General features: G+C 38.7%; 2 protein-coding genes across 2 annotated transcripts; both read right to left on the reverse strand.

Moving 5' to 3' along the window:
• Positions 1–208: 208 nt before the first annotated feature.
• On the reverse strand, positions 209–1165 carry LOC136175911 (olfactory receptor 6B9-like). The gene has a single exon (XM_065946097.1). The coding sequence runs from the start codon at positions 1163–1165 to the stop codon at positions 209–211; it is 957 nt and encodes a 318-aa protein (XP_065802169.1).
• Positions 1166–13943: 12778 nt separating this feature from the next.
• LOC136175912 (olfactory receptor 6B9-like) lies at positions 13944–18231 on the reverse strand. Its single transcript, XM_065946098.1, has 2 exons — positions 17293–18231; positions 13944–14021 (listed from the first exon to the last, which is right to left on the reverse strand). Exons 1-2 carry the CDS (start codon positions 18229–18231, stop codon positions 13944–13946), a joined length of 1017 nt encoding a protein of 338 aa, XP_065802170.1.
• Positions 18232–18435: the final 204 nt, after the last annotated feature.

The raw sequence follows: 18435 nt of genomic DNA on the forward strand, positions 1-18435 counted from the left end.
TTTTTTAATGATTTTACTAATGTATGTGCTTTAGAGTTTTGATTATTTAACTCTTTGCCTTCTAAAATAAAGAATTTAATTAATACAAGAAAGAAAAGGGAATTTTCTTTGATATATAGCCTCTTAGTCCTTAATTATTGTATTAAGTCAGTATGTTTATCATTGCAGATGATGAAAAAAAAGAAGAAAATCTGAAATCTGAATTTCTTCAGCAAAGAGAATCTCTCAAGAAAAGGGCTCGGCCACTTGCCATGGTTTTTCTGATGGCATTTTTGATCTCCTTGTTCCTCAGGCAGTAGATGATAGGGTTGAGCATGGGAGTAAAGACTGTATATATGGCTGAGATCAATTTGTTAGAATTGAATGAAGCAATGGCCCGAGGTCGGACATACATGAAGATCACGGCTGTGTAGAAGATGACTACCACTATAAGGTGAGAAGCACAGGTAGAGAAGGCCTTCCGCTGCCCAGTGGCTGAAGGAATGTGCAGGATGGCAGAGACAATGAAGGCATAGGAAAGGACGGTGGCTGAGAGAGGAAACACAAGGACGATGATGGCTAGCACAAAGTCTACCATCTCTGCCACAGACGAGTCCATGCAGGCCAGTTTGAGGATGGGGGAAACATCACAGAAAAAATGGTTCAAAATATTATTACCACAAAAGGAAACTTGGGAGATGAAGTATACTTTTGCCATGGAGACAGTAAAGCCGCTCAGCCAGGAACTGATGGTTAGCTGAACACAAAGTTCTGTGGTCATCATAACCGGATAGCGAAGAGGCCAACATATAGCCACATAACGGTCATAGGCCATGGCAGCCAAGAGCACACACTCAGTACAGGCAAGTGACATGAAGAAACAGAGCTGGGTCATGCATCCCGAGAAGGAGATGGTATTGCGACAAAGCAGGAATCCAGCCAGCATCTTGGGGACTGTGACAGATATATACCAGGTCTCCAGAAAGGACATGGTGCCCAGAAAATAATACATGGGCTTGTGCAGGGATCCAGTTACCCAGACAGTGAGGATGACGACTACATTCTCCAACAGCACAAACAGGTAGGTGATGAGGAAGAGGAGGAAAAGCAGAACTTGCAGCCAAGGGTAAGTAGGGAAGCCCACCAGGACAAATTCACTAACATGAGTGATATTTTCCTTCCACATGATTAGGACATCAAAAAACAAAAGATTTAGTGATGGCAGCACCAGATTGAAGAATGAATTCACACTAGAGCAAGGGGCCCTCAGGCTACATTAAACATAACCCTAGGGTCATAATCTGGTCCTGGGGTATAATTTGGGTCACTAGAGGCCACAGCATCTTCTCCAGAAAATCAGGTGTCAGAACAGGACCTGAAAACAAATAGAATATAGACCCAAAGCTAAGAATCTCAAAGTAGAATCATGAGGTCAGATTCAGGGTTCAGGCCTTTGGATCTGAAGAGGCCTCCAGGTAGAACTAGGAGAAAATCCTTTCCTTATCATCATATTCACAGATTTCAGGGGCAGCTAGCTATAAGGTAGGAAATCATAACAATTAGAGAAAGTGCCAAGGATTGTCCAGGAAGCGAGGAAGTTTGAAGTCTGGAGAAAATGGAAGCAGAATATCAACTAGGAAAGACCCTCCTGGCTAGAAGAATTGCTGACTCTGGTCTACTGCTCAGCTATGCCCTATGTCTTTTGAAGACACTGGCAACAGTACTTAATAATTCACTGCCTATTTTTAGGGCCAGAGCTTTAAAAAAATTGAATAAAGAAATGTTTACCCTCTTAGAATAATTAAATATATTTTAGTGTTTTAGATGACTTCTAATAACACTAATGCTAATAATCACATATGTAAAAGTTATACATAATAGTTTTATTTATACATATTTAATACTATATATACATATCTACTAGTTATATATTTATAGAATAGTTCACAGTTTATCTCAAATTAATCTGTATAATTCATCTACATCTTCTTCAAAGACTGGCTCAAATATTTTATACTTCTGGAAGAAGTGCTACTTGACTAATTTTATCTACTTCCTGACTCTGAGACTCCTTATTATGGACACTACTTGAGGGCAAGTTGCATTTAAGAAGCTGCCTTGGGAGTGGGAAGTCAGGAGATTTGACAATTTGAAAGGATCCTGGGCTTCCCAGGGCACAATATATAATCTGAGGAAATTTGAAAACGCTTTCTTCATAAGTGGAGACAGAAGTAAAAGAACAGATAAAAATTGGGTTGAGATTATAAATTAAATGAATCTTAAAAGAGAAACATATTCTTTGAGAAGCCCAATAGAAATCAGGGAAATGGAAAGAAGAATAAGATTTGAAATTTCCTGAGCAGGAGATGTAGGAGATGCAGGTTCGACAGTTGGGTTCGGAAGATCCCCTGGAGTAGGAAATGGCAACCCACTCCAGTATTCTTGCCTGGAAAATTCCATGGACAGAGGAGCCTAGTGGCCTCAGTCCACGGAGCTGCAAAGAGTCAGACTGAGCGACTGAGCACTCACACACAAATATTTAGTAATTATTTCTGATTTATATGTACTTTGTAGCCTAACCTCCCTACCCCCCCAGATCTCTAATAAAGTAGTTGATTATATGTGTTGGAAAAATTACAATAAAATGGATTCAAATTTGACTTCTTTCTCCACTCAAAAGCATTATCCTTTAATTAAGCTTAACAACTCTCTCAGGGAGGTCAATTTGCCTAAGAGAGTGAAACCTTATGGAAGCACATAGCCTAAATCCTATCAATTATAGAACAAGGTCGTGAAGGAATTTTTACATGTGAATGCACACTCACTTGTGTCTGATATTTCAGGAATAACAGAACACAAAAGAGTAATACAACAAGAGACTCAAAGTGGACAAAAGAAAGTCCAATATTCAGAAGGTACTACAGCATTAGGGAAACTGCTGAAGAGTGGGACAAATAATTGGAAGACCTGAATTCTAGTCCATGATTTCTCTCTTATTAACTTTATAATCTGATGCAAACTTCAAGTTACCAAACTTTGATTCCCTTAAAATAAGATTATAATGCTAAAAAATTCAACAAATTATGGATGCAGACAATTTATAGAATTGTTAGTGGTTAAGATAAAGATCTAGGCTTCCTTGGTAGCTCAGATGGTAAAGAATCTGCCTGCAATGCAGGAGACCAGGGTTTATTCCTGGATGGGGAAGATCCCCTGGAGAAGGGAATGGTTACCCACTCTAGTATTCTTACCTGGGAAATCCCACAGAGAGAGATGCCTGATGGTTACAATCCACGGGTCACAAAGAGTCGGACAGACTGAGTGACTAAGCACATAAGATAAAGATCTACATCACGCTCATTGGTGACTTGGTCCCATATGGCATTTTGAAAATATGAAGATGAAAAGGTAGAATTTAAGCCATTACAGTACTCTGTGTTACAGCCACAAGTAAGATAGGAAGCCCGGTGGCCTTCAAAGAAAGCAATAAGGCTTTATCTGCACCTGGGCAAATGAGTCCTACTGGAGAAAGATCACAAAAGAGGACAAATGATATCAACATAAATTTACAGTCATGTAGCTCATCTAAACCACAGACAATGGCTGGTATTCTACACTATGTTTTAAATTGATTCACTCTCCACATTTCCCAAAGATTTCTTGGTTTTGATCTCTCATCTGCCATTCCACTCTCTCCTCCAACTCTCAGCAGACAATTTCTCCTCTTATAAAGACTAACAAGACTATTAATGCATATCTTATTCTGTTTTCCACTTCCAAATCATTATGCTAAACTCTGACATCTCTGTTCATTCTTTCCTTAATTCTTATCTAAGACTGGTCCCTCCATCTGTTCTACATCTCATGTTTCAGGAAGCTGTTGTCAGAAATCCTATCATATGGATATAAATGTAGGAGTTGACACAATCTATGGAAAAATCACAGCAAAGTAAGTAAAATTAAAAGTGTGTGACAGTGTAGCAGGTTCATGTTTTATACAGGATGGTCAGGGTAAGCCTCATTGAGCAGTCATCTGCTAACAGTCATCTGACTGTCTGATGAAATAGTTTTCCAAAAAAAGAGAATAGATCTAGTATGGTTGGAGTAGAGTGAGTGGGAGAAATGAAGTCAGAGAAGTAAGGACAGGTGATGATGAGCAGGTCACCATGGGCTTTTCAAGCAGTTGTAATCATGTTAGTCTTTATTCTATGTGGATTGGAGCCACTTTGGAAAGTTCTGAGCAGTTGACTGACCTAATCTTACTGATGTTTTAAGAACTCTTCTAGCAGGTTCTTATCTGAGCCATTTCTGACAACTTTTAAGAATGGTCAATCAGTTATTCTTCTTCCTAAACATAATCCTTCTTTTCTGCTGATGTTTTTGTATCTGCTTCAGAACACTGTACCATCCATCAAGCCCTTTTTTTCCTTACCTTTACTTTCTACTGTTACTACCTCCCTGGTAATATGCAGGTTTTTCCCTTTTAAAAAGGCTGCTTAGTTTCTCAATCTGCTCACCCTAGTCCCCACACGTTTAACTCTACTGTGGGTCAAGTAGGTCCATGCACTGAGAACACCAAGATAAATAGACATTGGAGCAGTCTAGTAAAGGGGACAGAGAAGGGGTCAGAAAATCAGAGTATAATGCAGTACGCATGGTGATAGGATACTGAGTGTTAGGAATCCAGCGTAGAACAATTCTTTGTTAAAAGAACCCAGAAAGATGTCATTAAAAAGTGCCATTTTAACTGAAATGAAATATCGTAGAGTTTTGAAGAGAAGGAGAAATATCAAAGAGAGCAAAAAGCAAATGCAAAGGCACAGAATAAAGCATTAAAACGCTGGTGATGGGATGATTTGCATTTTAACTAGAAAGCATTGATAGCCTGGAAGAAAGAAATGGATCCAGACAAGGCTGGAAGATGAGGTTATATACAGTTACTCCTCACTGTTTCCTATACCTTTCTACTAGTTCTCCCCATTTCTGATACACTGAGTCCTATCACATCTGACAGAGTACCTCTTTTTAAAAATGTTTTATTTTATATTTGAATGCAACTGATTGACAATGTTCTGATAAGTTTCATGTGGACAGTGAAGGGACTCAGTCATACATATAGATGTATCTATTCTCTCCTAAACTCTCCTCCCATCCAGGCTGCCACATAACATTGAGCAGAGTTCCCTGTGCTGTATACAGTAGGTTCTGTTGGTTACCCATTTTAAATATAGCAATGTGTACATGTCCATCCCAAACTCCCTAGCTATCCCTTCCCCACAGCATTCCCCCCGGTAACCATAAGTTTGTTCTCTGTGAGTCTGTTTCTCCTTTGTAAATATGTTCATTTGTATCCATTTTTTTTAGATTCTGCGTATGAGGGGTGTCATGCAGTATTTTTCCTTGTTTCTGACAGAGTACCTCCTGTCTCACCGACATCATATGGAAAACAAAATGAGTTCCATTTACATATTCTCTAACGTTGGCCTGAACCCTCTTGATTTTCTTCAAAAGATAGTAAAAGTTTATTTTTTTCATTGTTGAAGTACAGTAGATTTTCAGTGTTATGGTCGATTCAAGTTGTTAATTCACTCTACAGCAAAAGAATTCAATTATATATACAAATATATCTATTTTTCAGATTATTTCCCTTTATAGGTTATTACAAAATATTGAGTATAGTTTCCTGTGCTGTGCAGTAGATCTTTGTTTGTTATCTATTTTACATATAGTAATGTGTATATGTTAATCCCAAACTCCTAATTAATTCTTTACTGCCCTTCCCCCTTTGGTAACCATAAATTTATTTTCTATGTCTGTGACTCTATTTCTGTTGTATATATAAGGTCATTTGCATCATTCTTTTTTTCTTAGATTCCACATATAAACAATATCATATTTATCTTTCTTTGTCTGGCTTACTTCACTTATCATGATAATCTCTAAGTCTATGCACTCCCTTGATTTTTAAGGTCCACTTTTTATTCTTTTTTTTTTTAATTTTTTTTTTTTTATTAGTTGGAGGATAATTACTTCACAACATTTCAGTGGGTTTTGTCCACTTTTTATTCTTAAAACTTTGAGTCAGTACAGTATTGTCTCTGGCATGATCAAGATCTCTGCATACACCCATCATTCTGAGCAAACATGAGTCCCACATGAACCTACTGTCCTATACTTTTTACCTGCTGAATGCTCATATAGTTTTCCTACTTGGCCTTTATCATCTTCACTCCTCATCCCTGTCTTTGCCTGAATAACTTGTCCAATAATAAAAATATTCACTGATTACTGGGTGTATATTATATGGCAGAATTTGTACTCAGTCTTTCCTATACTTCATCTCACTCAATTCTCACAACAACCTAATAGATATTGTTGGTTCCCCATGACAGATACTAGGTAAATAACTTGTCTAAATTCATACAAGTAAAAAGTGGTAGAGATGGAATTATAACCTAACACTGTAGGTCTCCAAAGTCTATACTCTTTCTTCTATGCAGCATTCTTCTTTCTTTAATTATTGTTTCCCTCCTCTCTTCCCACTGCCACACTCCCAGTTAATGTCCCCAATTTTGTGCATCCTTAGTCTACTCTTTCCCCCTTTCTGTACCACCCATTCTCCTGATCCCTGGTCTTGACCATACTGACATCAATTTCCTTTTCAATCAAGTCTTTCTTGAACAAATTCCTCACTTTTGAATTTAGACTTCACACTCCATCTGAGCCTTTGGAGATCAGTCTAAAGTTCCAAAATCTGGTTTGTCTAATTTTCTTTTCTTGAGTAACATGCCTCCTAAGTCCATGTAACATTCCAGACATCCTAATACTCATAATGATCTTTCCCCCAACCCTCATTGACCCTTCTATGTATCTACATCAGTGTGACCTCTCCCCACTCTATATTGACCTCTAACCCAGCCACTGACTTGACCTGTTTCACTGAGTCACCATTTCCTAGCTGAAAGTCTTTATTAGGAAAAGAACGTTGGCTCAGAAAGGAGGATAGACTCACCTACTGAATCAAAGAAATGGATTGATGTGTATTACTTAGAAGATACTGCAGATGGGAAAAAGATTTTCTCAAGAAGGAAGAGGAAGTTATATGAGAACGAGAGGAATATTGTAAATAGAGGGAGGTGGTTTGTGCAATTCAGAGGGAAGGTAGATGGAAAGGAAAATAAAAAGTTTAAGTTTCAGAAAAGATAGAGTGGGCTTGCACTCCAAAGGACTGGGAACATATAGGGGCTGTTGCCTGTATAAGACAACACATATAGATACTAAATAGTATCCTGCCTCCAGACTGAGTGATCTTACTAAAATATAAACATAAACAAGTGATTCTCCAGTTCAAATCCTTCAGTGACCATACTGTACAACTGAACTCCTTACATTGCATAGCAAATGCCTCAGGATCTGACCCCCACATTCTTAATATTCTTTCTCAGCTACGCAATCCATGTTCAAACTCCACTGAAGAATTTGTGATTTTTAGTGCAACAGCCTCCTTCAAGACTCTATGCAGTTGCACATACTCTATCTTCTACCTGAAATTCATTCTAACTCTTACTACCTGGTAAATGCCTGCTCAGATTCATCATCCCTGTCAAACTATGCCTAACCACCCCTTGCTATCACCTGCCCATCACTCCAGCTCTCTGGTTTTGTAACATTTTGAACTAAAGAGCATCATATCACGATAACATGTATCATTTTGCTTACTTATCACCACTACTAGATTTATGAATGTCTTGAAAATAACAATCTTATACTATTTTCAGCTTGGTCATCCTTTTATCTCTAGGTGTCTAGCTTAGTTCCTGAAGCATGGTTGTCACTAAATAAGCAAATAAATTGATGTTTATTAAGATCAGATGTCTCACCAAGGTGCACTCCTTTTTTTGCTTTAGGAACTCAAGTGAAGTAGGTCATCTTGGTCGAGTCTAGCTTGGAGATCTTGGTTCAGTTGTCCAGTATGCTGACCAGTGGAGAGGTGTTTGGAAAATCACCTGTGCCACCCCTGTGAGTCTTTTCCTCTTCACCTGAAAGGACTTGAAGTTAGGGGATAAAAATGAAAATAGGGAAGGGAAAGGAAATAAAGGAGACGTTTTGGAATAACCTAATCTGAATCCTTGAAAATTGCTTCTCTGTGAAACTCAAGAGCTCCATGACTTTGTAATTCTCCTCACCTGGGAAAGATACTGGGGTCCAGATGGATTATAGAGAAATGGAAAATTTTTTTCTTCTATTTACTCAAAGAAAAGGCAAAATCAACTCAATAGGTATATGTGACAAGACTTTTAAGTCCAAAATTCAAAAGTTACTTCTGGGCCTGTTAGATGGTCCCTTTTGGCTGGTAAGAGCTCAAGGTGGGAGAGATTATTTTTTTCTGTATTATATGCTTTTTCTCTGTATCTATTCAATGTGTGCCTCTTCCTACTCCTCTCTTCTTGCCCTTGTTCTGTTTCTCTGCCACTGAACTTGGGCTGGTTTTATATGTTGACTCTTCCCACAGACCTCATTCAGAGCTGGATAATTCCGGGATGCAATGAGCCAACTGCTCAGTAGAGGCAACTGTTCTTTAAAAGACACATCCTTGGGGAGTTGGTTCACAAATGCTATAGGATTTTCAAGAGCAATAATGATGAAGAAGTTAAAGAAATTTCCCTAGTGACCTCCTAGGGTCACTAGACAGGGTGATTATCAGTTGGAGAAACAGAATAGTAACAGTTTTATGGAATATCAATCTGGTAATTTATCCTAATCTTAGTTCTAAAGCTTGGCTTTCTTCCACTCTCTGGTTGTCTGGGAAGTAACTACTAGTCACGACCTATTACTTTAAGACATTAATATTATTCAAAGGGGGCGCTGGTGAGAGGATCAAAATACCCAAAAGAGTGTTTAGTAGTGTTAACAGTACACGCTAAGCACGCTAAGAGAACTTTCTCTTCACCTCCAATTCCCCCACTCAAGAGATCAAGAGATCTCCATCTCCACTTCCCCCACTCAAGAGATCAAGAGATCTCCACCTCCACTTCCCCCACCCCTGAGCATCAAAGAAACAATTGCACACAGGGATAGGGAATCAAGTTTTGGTCAGTAAAGCAATTTTTTTTTTTAAGTTGCTCAGTCATGTCTGACTCTTTGTGACCCCATGAACTATACAGTTCGTGGAAGTTTCCAGGCCAGAATACTGGAGCGGATAGCCTTTCCCTTCTTGATGGGATCTTCCCAACTCAGGGATCGAACCCAGGTCTCTCACATTGTAGGCAGATTCTTTACCAGCTGAGCCACAAGGGAAGCCCAAGAATACTGGAGTGGGTAGCCTATCCCTTCTCCAGAGGATCTTCCCGACCCAGGAATCAAACTGGGGTCTCCTGCACTGTACGTGGATTCTTTACCAACTGAGCCATTAGGTAATTTTGATTCTTTAACTTTTAACTTCTTTTGTCTTGGCTTTAGTTCTTGACTGGAAAATTCCACAGACAGAGGAGCCTGGAAGGCTACGGTCCAGGGGGGTCGCAGAGAGTTGGACATGACTGAGAGACTGCACGTGCGCACGCACGCACACACACACACACACACACAGAAAGTACAAGGAGACTGCTGTAGACTGTTCAAACTCTAGGAGTTAGACCAGTAAAACAAGAAATGACCTTATGGAAACTTCCCTAGTGGTCCTGTTTCTAAGACTCTGAGATTCCAATGTAGGGGACCTGGGTTCAATCCCTGGTCAAGGAACTAGATCTCACATGCCTCAATTAAGAGTTTGCATGATACAACTATAGATCCTCCATGCTACAACTAAAAATGATCCCTCGTGTCAAATGAAGATTGAAGATCCCACGAGCTGCAACTAAGACCTGCATGGTCAAGTAAATAAATATTTTTTAAAAAAGAAAAAAAATGAGCTTATGTTTCATATCTGGTCCAGCCTGATCACCAGTTAGGAGACTGAGGACACAGATCTAACATGTGATAGAATGTGTCTTTGCCCTCTATATCCCCTCTGTATATTTCTCTCTTTGAAAACGGCAAGTGTTGTGACAGCAGATGACAGTTACTGTCCGATATATGGAGATTTTCTCAACTTCCTGTTAAATGCTTTTCTATTAGAGATAAGATTAACAAACATAAATATATTGATAGGTAGAATTTTGGTGTCATCTATAAAGCATTCATGGGATCATATTTTCTGGGCTAAAATTCATGAACCACAACAAAGAGAAATTTTTAAATTTTTATTTTTATAAAAACAAAGAGAAAGTTTAAATAGTATATCAATTTATTAATACCCTTTAGTAAAAATGAAACTAGGTGAAATAATTATAAAATCCAGTAGGAAAATACTTACTGCTACTGCTAACTCACTTCAGTTGTGTCCGACTCTGTGCGACCCCGTAGACGTCAGCCCACCAGGCTCCCTCATTCCTGGGATTCTCCAGGCAAGGACACTGGAGTTGGTTGCCATTTCCTTCTCCAATGCGTGAAAGTGAAGTCGCTCAGTCGTGTCCAACTCTTAGTGACCTCATGGACCGCAGCCTACCAGGTTCCTCTGTCCATAGGATTGTCCAGGTAAGAGTACTGGAGTGGGGTGTCATTGCCTTCTCCAAAAATACTTACTACTGTGTTTATATTATTCACTTAGTATAGGGGTTTATGTCATATTTTTACATGTATGCTTAAAAAGAATTCTGCTTCTCAATAGTCATCAGATTTACTGATTCAGACTTATCAATAGCTGAAACACTGGAGTTCTAGGATAATTCCAGATACTTCAGGAAATAGTAAAGTTATCCATTCAGTCTCTCAAGCCATAAATTTTTGAATTATTCTAAATTTTAATTCTTTTAACCTGAAACACCCCAGTTAATCAAATGATTAAGGACATCTCTATTTTTAAAGTGCGAGGACTGCTATCAGTAGGGTTGTACAGACATCTGTTAATACAAAAAAGCAATAACTCTCTGTAGAAGCCAATATTAATAATCTGTGTGCTCCCGCTATGTTCTAAAGACTTCACATATGTGTTATCTAATTTAACGCTTTGAACAACTCTATAAAATGTTACTAATATTCCCAATTTCCAAACAAGAAAATGAAGGTTCATAATAAATAAAAATTTCCCCACGGAGTGATTGTGTCAGTCAATGTTGTGTTACAGGTAATCAAATTTATCTTTGGTAGCTTAAGCAGAAAGAGAATTTGATTATTGTAAAGTCATTGAGAAGACTGGAGTTCAGGAGTTTAGGATGAACCCCAGAAACAACTTTGAGCCTCCACAACCACCTTGTCTCAGACACAATACAGAAAACTGTTGCTGTTGCTGCTGCTTCCTCTCTGTGGCTCATGAACCAAATCTGTTGCCTGCAGAACTTTGGCCATAAGCCACACCAGCTAAATGAATGTCCCCCACACTGACTCCTTCTGCCTATGATTTATGTGAGAATCAAAGTATTATATAAATGCATCATACAGGAAGCTAAATATTAATGAAAACCTGAGGTCTGTAATTGTAAGCTTTCCAGCCTTAACATGTTAGAAAATATTGCAATGAGTATGAAGAAAGACATGATGTTTGCTTCAATCTAAAAATTAGAGGAGTTGGAGAGAACAGAATGTTTAAAAATTGGAACTAACGTGGAAGTAATGCCAAAAAATGTGGAAGTTATGGGCACTGTGGCTATCAGTTGGAAGTCTGACATTCAGACAGGAATTTATTCCTCATATATCTATTGATCACTGAATGCATGATAATAGCTTTTAGTAACTGTGAGATATAAAGAAACTTATAATCTAGTGTTTTAAATAAGATGTATATTTGAATCATTATCAGTATAAGATAGAGTCTAAAAAGTGTTACAACCAAGATATTGTCACTGTGAACACAAGTTACACACTAGAGTCATTTCTTCCTGATAGGTATGGAGACAAGTCAGCACAAGCGGGAAGTTGGAAGAAACAGAAAAGCCGTCATAGATGACTTGCAGTCCAGGTGAGTTTTAAAGACACAGAGGAGTCGGGTGGAGAGGGAGGTGGGAGGGGGGATCGGGATGGGGAATACGTATAACTCTATGGCTGATTCGTGTCAATGTATGTCAAAACCCACTGAAATGTTGTGAAGTAATTGGCCTCCAACTAATAAAATAAAATTAAAAAAAAAAAAAAAAGACACTATGAGCAGCCCTGTGCCTTGGGTTCTGTCGGATGATGTAGAGTAGTGTGTGCCAAATACTGTACCAGGTGCCTTCACGTGTATCCATTTTCATTTAACCTTCATATCAACTTTGGAAGTAGATATCATGATCTACTTTCAACCGATGAGGAAACTGAAGCTCAAAGAAACCAAAATTCTAATTTGCTGCAAAAAAGCTACAAATTTAACTACTGCTAATACTGTAGACTGAAGCTGAATATTTGCCTCACAAGATCAAGTACTTTCCCAATATTTTTCCACTTACCCAGTTGCCAGTGAGGCTCTTTTAAAAGCCTGATTATGCTATTTATTAGAAGATAGTAAACCTGAGTGTGTGAAATAGAAGCAACTTTGAAAATATATTGGAGAAATTCTTCTACAGATCTTATAGTCTAATTTACTGTGATAAGACAAGAAATGCAACCTAAAAGGGGAAAAGGGAAAACAGCAGTTCTATGCAGTAAACTAGCTTAAACTTGGGAAACAGACAGTCAAGTATCTATCTACGGTGTCAGGTGGTGAGGCTGGTATTATAGCTTCAACGATGAATGTGGTTAATTTCTGCGCTAGAGAAACTCACAATATGCTCAGAGTCAAGCACAAACTGCCGTCTGCGATTCAAAATGAAGACGTGCTGTGGTCGGGGCTGAATGTTGACAGACAACGCCCCTCGTCCCTGCCTCACGGTGTAAGTGGCTGCATTTACCTGAAAAAACGCAGCAAGCTGAAGATCTAGTGCTTGCAGAGACTGAAAACACCTCTGCGGAACTTACTGTATGTCCACAAACCTATACGGTGAGAGGAATTCACAAATTAGTAAGACTTGGGTTGGTGAACATGAATCTACTTCTTCTTGTGACCCCTTTCTTCATTATGTCACTCTGTATTAGTCATCTTTCAGGTTTTTTAGGGGGCTGGTATCTCTCTTGACTCTTGCCCTTTTCTATCTTTAAAAGCCCTGCTCTTTATTACTGTCCACCATTTTCATCTATCTAATTCCTGCAAGTGTAGCCTAAATTCTACTTCTACTGGAACATTTTTTGTGATCATCCTAGGTCTAACTATTATTTGTTTCCAAGGAATCCTGTATTCATATCATCACACTTAACACTGGAGGCAATCGTGCCTTTATTTTCCTCACTCATCTCTGAACTATTAGGAGGAAGACTCTGTGTTTTTTTGGTAGTTGTCCACTGTAGTCTATCACAGAACTTGGCAAGAAATAGGGGCACAAGAAATAATGAATGAATGAAGTTAAGAAAGATGAGTATATTGTAGTTACTGAGTGTGCTGCAGGGACTAATATCAGAATGAATGTTTCATATTGGAGATCAGTAAAAATAAGGCTGATTTGGTTTAAGTGGCAAAATTGTCAGACATTATTGAGCTTCATGAATGGTACAGTGATTCTAAAATAATAAATAAATGCACAGGGAACTCTGTTCAATATTATGTGGCAAACTAGATGGGAAGGGAGCTTGTGAAAGAATGGATACATGTACGTGTGTGGCTGTATCTCTTTGCTGCACATCTGAGGCTAGCACTATATTAATCAACTATACTCCAGTATAAAATAAAAAGTTTTAAAAAAGACTAGAATGAGTAGATACTATTTAATTCAAATTAAAAATTAATAAATAGTAGAGTAACATTTCAAAAGCAATAGATAAGAAAGATTAATACAGGAGTGTTGAATAATATATTCAGGGGGCTTAGATCAAAACTAGGAGACAAATTTTAGACTCCAACTTTAAGTGAACAAAATGTGGAGTCATAATAGCCTTTTCTGATTATTATTTTCATATTTTAACCTCAGCTTGATCAATTTTGTAGAATTCTTCTTGGTATTCTATATTTTCTTATCTAGTCAGCAGGTCCCATAATGATATATAACACTTGCATTTGCCTTAGAAAATTTGTATTTGTTTTTACCTATTGTATGTAAGAACATGTTATATTGATGTATTGAGGGTTTCAGCTAAAGCATATACTGTTGTGATGCTATTCTCTTAGTTTGCTTATAATAGTCATATATAGCATGAAAGGTCACAAGAATCCAAAAGCCCAAAAGGGAGTGTCTCAAGAAATACATATCAATTGCAGAAATTATGTTAATACTGATTCTTTCATCTCTTGTGAACTACTGATCCCATTCCTGTAATAAGAAATAAGCTCTTATAGTCCTTGAAGTGTTTTCCTGGTAGTTCAGACAGTAAAGAATTTGCTTGCAATGCAGGAGACCTGGGTTCAATCCCTGGGTCAGGAAGATCCTCTGGAGAAAGGAATAGTTACCTACTCCAGTATTCTTGCCTGGAGAATTCCATGCACAGAGGAGCCTGGTGGGCCACAGTCCATGGTGTTACAAAGATTTGGACACAACTGAGTGACTAACCCTTTTGCTTTTTTTACTTTCAAACATGGATGAGAACTGAGAAATGCTCAAAATTATTATTATTATCAATGGTAGTTGATCAATAACACAATATAATTGCAAAGAGCACCATCATCACCATCACTACCACAGCACCATGTCTTTTCATCACATTTACAAATCTTATGTACTGAATTGCTTGATTGAGACACCAATGTTGTTAACAAAAGTCTCTCTAAGAGCTATGATCACAGACTCATATATTACTTAACACAGTTGTTAAAAGCTAGATTCTTTGGGTTCAAATAATGGTTTTGATATTTATTAGGTACACAATTTCAGGTAACTTATTTAAATCTCTCTGTGTATGCTTCACTTTCCTGATATATAAAATCAAGTATCTAATCATAACTAACTCATGGAGGCATTTTGAGAATAAAATAGATTATCTTATGTAAAGGGTTAATAAAACCAGTTTACATATGTTAATATTTACTGTTGCTCTCTCATTTCAAGGAATATATTGTCATATACAGTGCATATTAAATACACTTAAAGATTAAAGATTATACAGTGAAAGTGACAAATAGATTCAAGATATTAGCTCTGATAGAGTGCCTGAAACTAGGGACAGAGGTTCATGACATTGTATAGCAGGTGGTGATCCAAACCATCCCCAAGAAAGAGAAATACAGAATGGCAAAATGACTGAGGAGGCCTTACAAATCGCTGAGAAAAGAAAAGCAAAAGGCAAAGGAGAAAAGGAAAGATATACCCATATGAATGCAGAGTTCCAAAGAATAGCAAGGAGAGATAAGAAAGCCTTCCTGAGTGAACAATTTAAAGAAATAAAAGAAAACAATATAATGGAAAAGACTAGAGATCTCTTCAAGATAACTAGAGATACCTAGGGATTATTTCATGCAAAGATGAGCACAACAACAGACAGAGACGGTGTGTAACTAAGAGAAGCAGAAGATATTAAGAAGAGGTGGCAAGAATACACAGAAGAACTATACAAAAAAGATCTTCATGACCCAGATAATCACAATGATGTGATCACTCACCTAGAGTTAGACATCCTGGAATGCAAAGTCAAGTGGGACTTAGGAAGCATCACTACGAACAAAGCTAGTAGAGGTAATGGAATTCCAGCTGAGCTATTTCAAATCCTAAAAGATGATGCTGTGAAAGTGCTGTACTCATTGTGCCAACAAATATGGAAAACTCAGCAGTGGCCACGGGATTGGAAAAGGTCAGATTTCATCCCAATCCCAAAGAAGGGCTATGGCAAAAAATGTTTAAACTACCACACAATTGCACTTGTTTCACACACTAGCAAAGTAATGCTCAAAATTCTCCAAGCCAGGTTTCAACAATATGTGAACTGAGAACTTCCAGATGTTCAAGCTGGATTTACAAAAGGCAGAGGAATCAGAGATCAAATTGCCAACATCCATTGAATTATAGACAAAGAAAGAGAATTCCAGAAAAACATCTACTTCTGCTTCATTGACTATGCTAAAGCCTTTGACTGTGTGGATCACAACAAACTGTGGAAAATTCTTCAAGTGATGGGAATACCATACCACCTGACCTGCCTCCTGAGAAATCTGTATGCAGTTCAAGAAGCAGGAGTTAGAACTGGACATGGAAGAATCAACTGGTTCAAAATTAGGAAAGGGGTACATCAAGGCTGTATATTGTCACCTATTTAATTTATATGCAGAGTACATCATGTGAAATGCCAGTCAGGACATAGCACAAACTGGAGTCAAGATTGCTGGGGAAAATATCAATAACTTCAGATATGAGGATGACAACACCCTTGTTGCAGAAAGTGAAGAGAAACTAAAGAGCCTCTATTGAAAGTGAAAGAGGAGAGTGAAAAAGCTGGCTTAAAACTCAACATTCAAAACACTAAGATGATGGCATCTGGTCCCATCACTTCACGGCAAATATGGGGTAACAATGGAAACAGTGACAGACTTTATCTTCTTCGGCTCCAAAATCATTGCATATGGTGACTGCAGCCACAAAATTAGAAAACACTTGATCCTTGGAAGAAAAGCTATGACAAACCTAGACAGCATATTAAAAAGCAGAGATGTTACTTTGCTGACAAATGTCCATCTGGTCAAAGCTACGGTTTTTCCAGTAGTCATGTATGGATGTGAGACTTGGACCATAAAAAGAGCTGAATGACAAAGAATTGATGCTTTTGAACTGTGCTGCTGGAGAAGACTCTTGAGATTCCCTTGGACTGCAAGGAGATCAAACCAGTCCGTCCTAAAGGAAATCAATCCCAAATATACATTAGAAGGACTGATGCTGAAGCTGAAGCTCCAATATCAGCCACCTTATATGAAGGGCCAGCTTATTAGAAAAGACCCTGATGCTGAGAAAGATTGAAGGCAGGAGGAAAAGGGGATGACAGAGGACAAGATGATTTGATGGCATCACCGACTCAGTGGATATGAGTTTGAGCATCTCTAGGACATGGCAAAGAACAGGGAAGCCTGGACTACTGCAGTCCATGGGTCACAAAGAGACAAGATTGAGTGACTAAACAACATCAACAAAAGATTAAAGCAGTAAATAATGTGTTTTGTTTCTGTTTTTAATTTCTTCTGTCTTCAAATGCTGTGATTACTTTAAGAATCTAGATCTAGAGAGCAAGTAAGCGTGTACAACCATTGGAAGTGTCTCAAGAATGACTTCCTTGCTGGATCAGTCTCCTCCTCAAGGCAGCAGGTCTCAGCTGGCCAACACCCACTGTCTTTTTGATAGCATTCTTGACTTCCTGGTTCCTCAGACAGTAGATGAATGGATTTAGCATGGGCGTGAGGACTGCATACACAGCTGAGATGAGTTTGTTGGAGTTAAATGAAGCAATAGCTCTGGGCCGAACATACATAAAAATCATGGCTGTGTAATAAATTATGACTACTGTGAGGTGGGATGCGCAGGTGGAGAAGGCCTTCTTCCTTCCCTGGGTGGAGGGTATACGCAGAATGGTGGAGACAATGTAGACATAGGAGAGGATGGTAGTGGTGAGAGGGAAGACAAGAATGACAATAGCCAAAGCAAAGTCCACTAGCTCCGCTGTGGACATGTCTTTGCAGGCCAGTTTGAGGATTGGTGAGATGTCACAGAAAAAGTGGTTCATGACATTGGAGCCACAAAAGGCAACACGTGAAATGAAATAGACCTTGATTACAGAGACCATAAAACCACTCATATAGGAAAAAGCCATCAGCTGCACACAATAACCTGTGGTCATGATGACCGGGTATCTGAGAGGGTGGCAGATGGCCACATAGCGGTCATAGGCCATGGTTGCCAGAAGTACACACTCCGTGCAGGCAAGTGAGACAAAGAAGTACAGCTGGGTCATGCAGCCTGTGAAAGAGATGCGCCGTCTCTGCAGCAGGAATCCATCCAGCATCTTGGGGACTGTGACAGAGACATACCAGACCTCCAGGAAGGACAGGCTACTCAGGAAATAGTACATGGGCTTATGGAGGGAGCCAGTGACCCAGACAGTGAGCATGATGACAAGATTCTCCATTACCACCAACAAGTAGACCACAAGGAAGAGGGAGAAGAGCAGGACCTGCAGCCAGGGGGCGGTGGGGAAGCCCACCAGGATGAACTCCCTCACCAGAGTGACGTTTCTCCCCAGCATGACTAAGAGCTCTGAGAGGCAGGAAGTCTTCTATGACAACATCGCAAATAAATGACTATGGCATTGAAGAGGAGACCAGTACAAGTTATAAATCAGTCTTTCCTGGGAATGAGACTCATAAAATAATCTCTGTTAGTATGAAGTCATTTTCCGATGTGAAGCATACATTTTCATCAAAATTTTTTTTTATATTTGTTTTGAAAA

Source organism: Muntiacus reevesi, chromosome 9, assembly GCF_963930625.1.
Source record: "Muntiacus reevesi chromosome 9, mMunRee1.1, whole genome shotgun sequence".
NCBI lineage: Eukaryota > Metazoa > Chordata > Mammalia > Artiodactyla > Cervidae > Muntiacus > Muntiacus reevesi.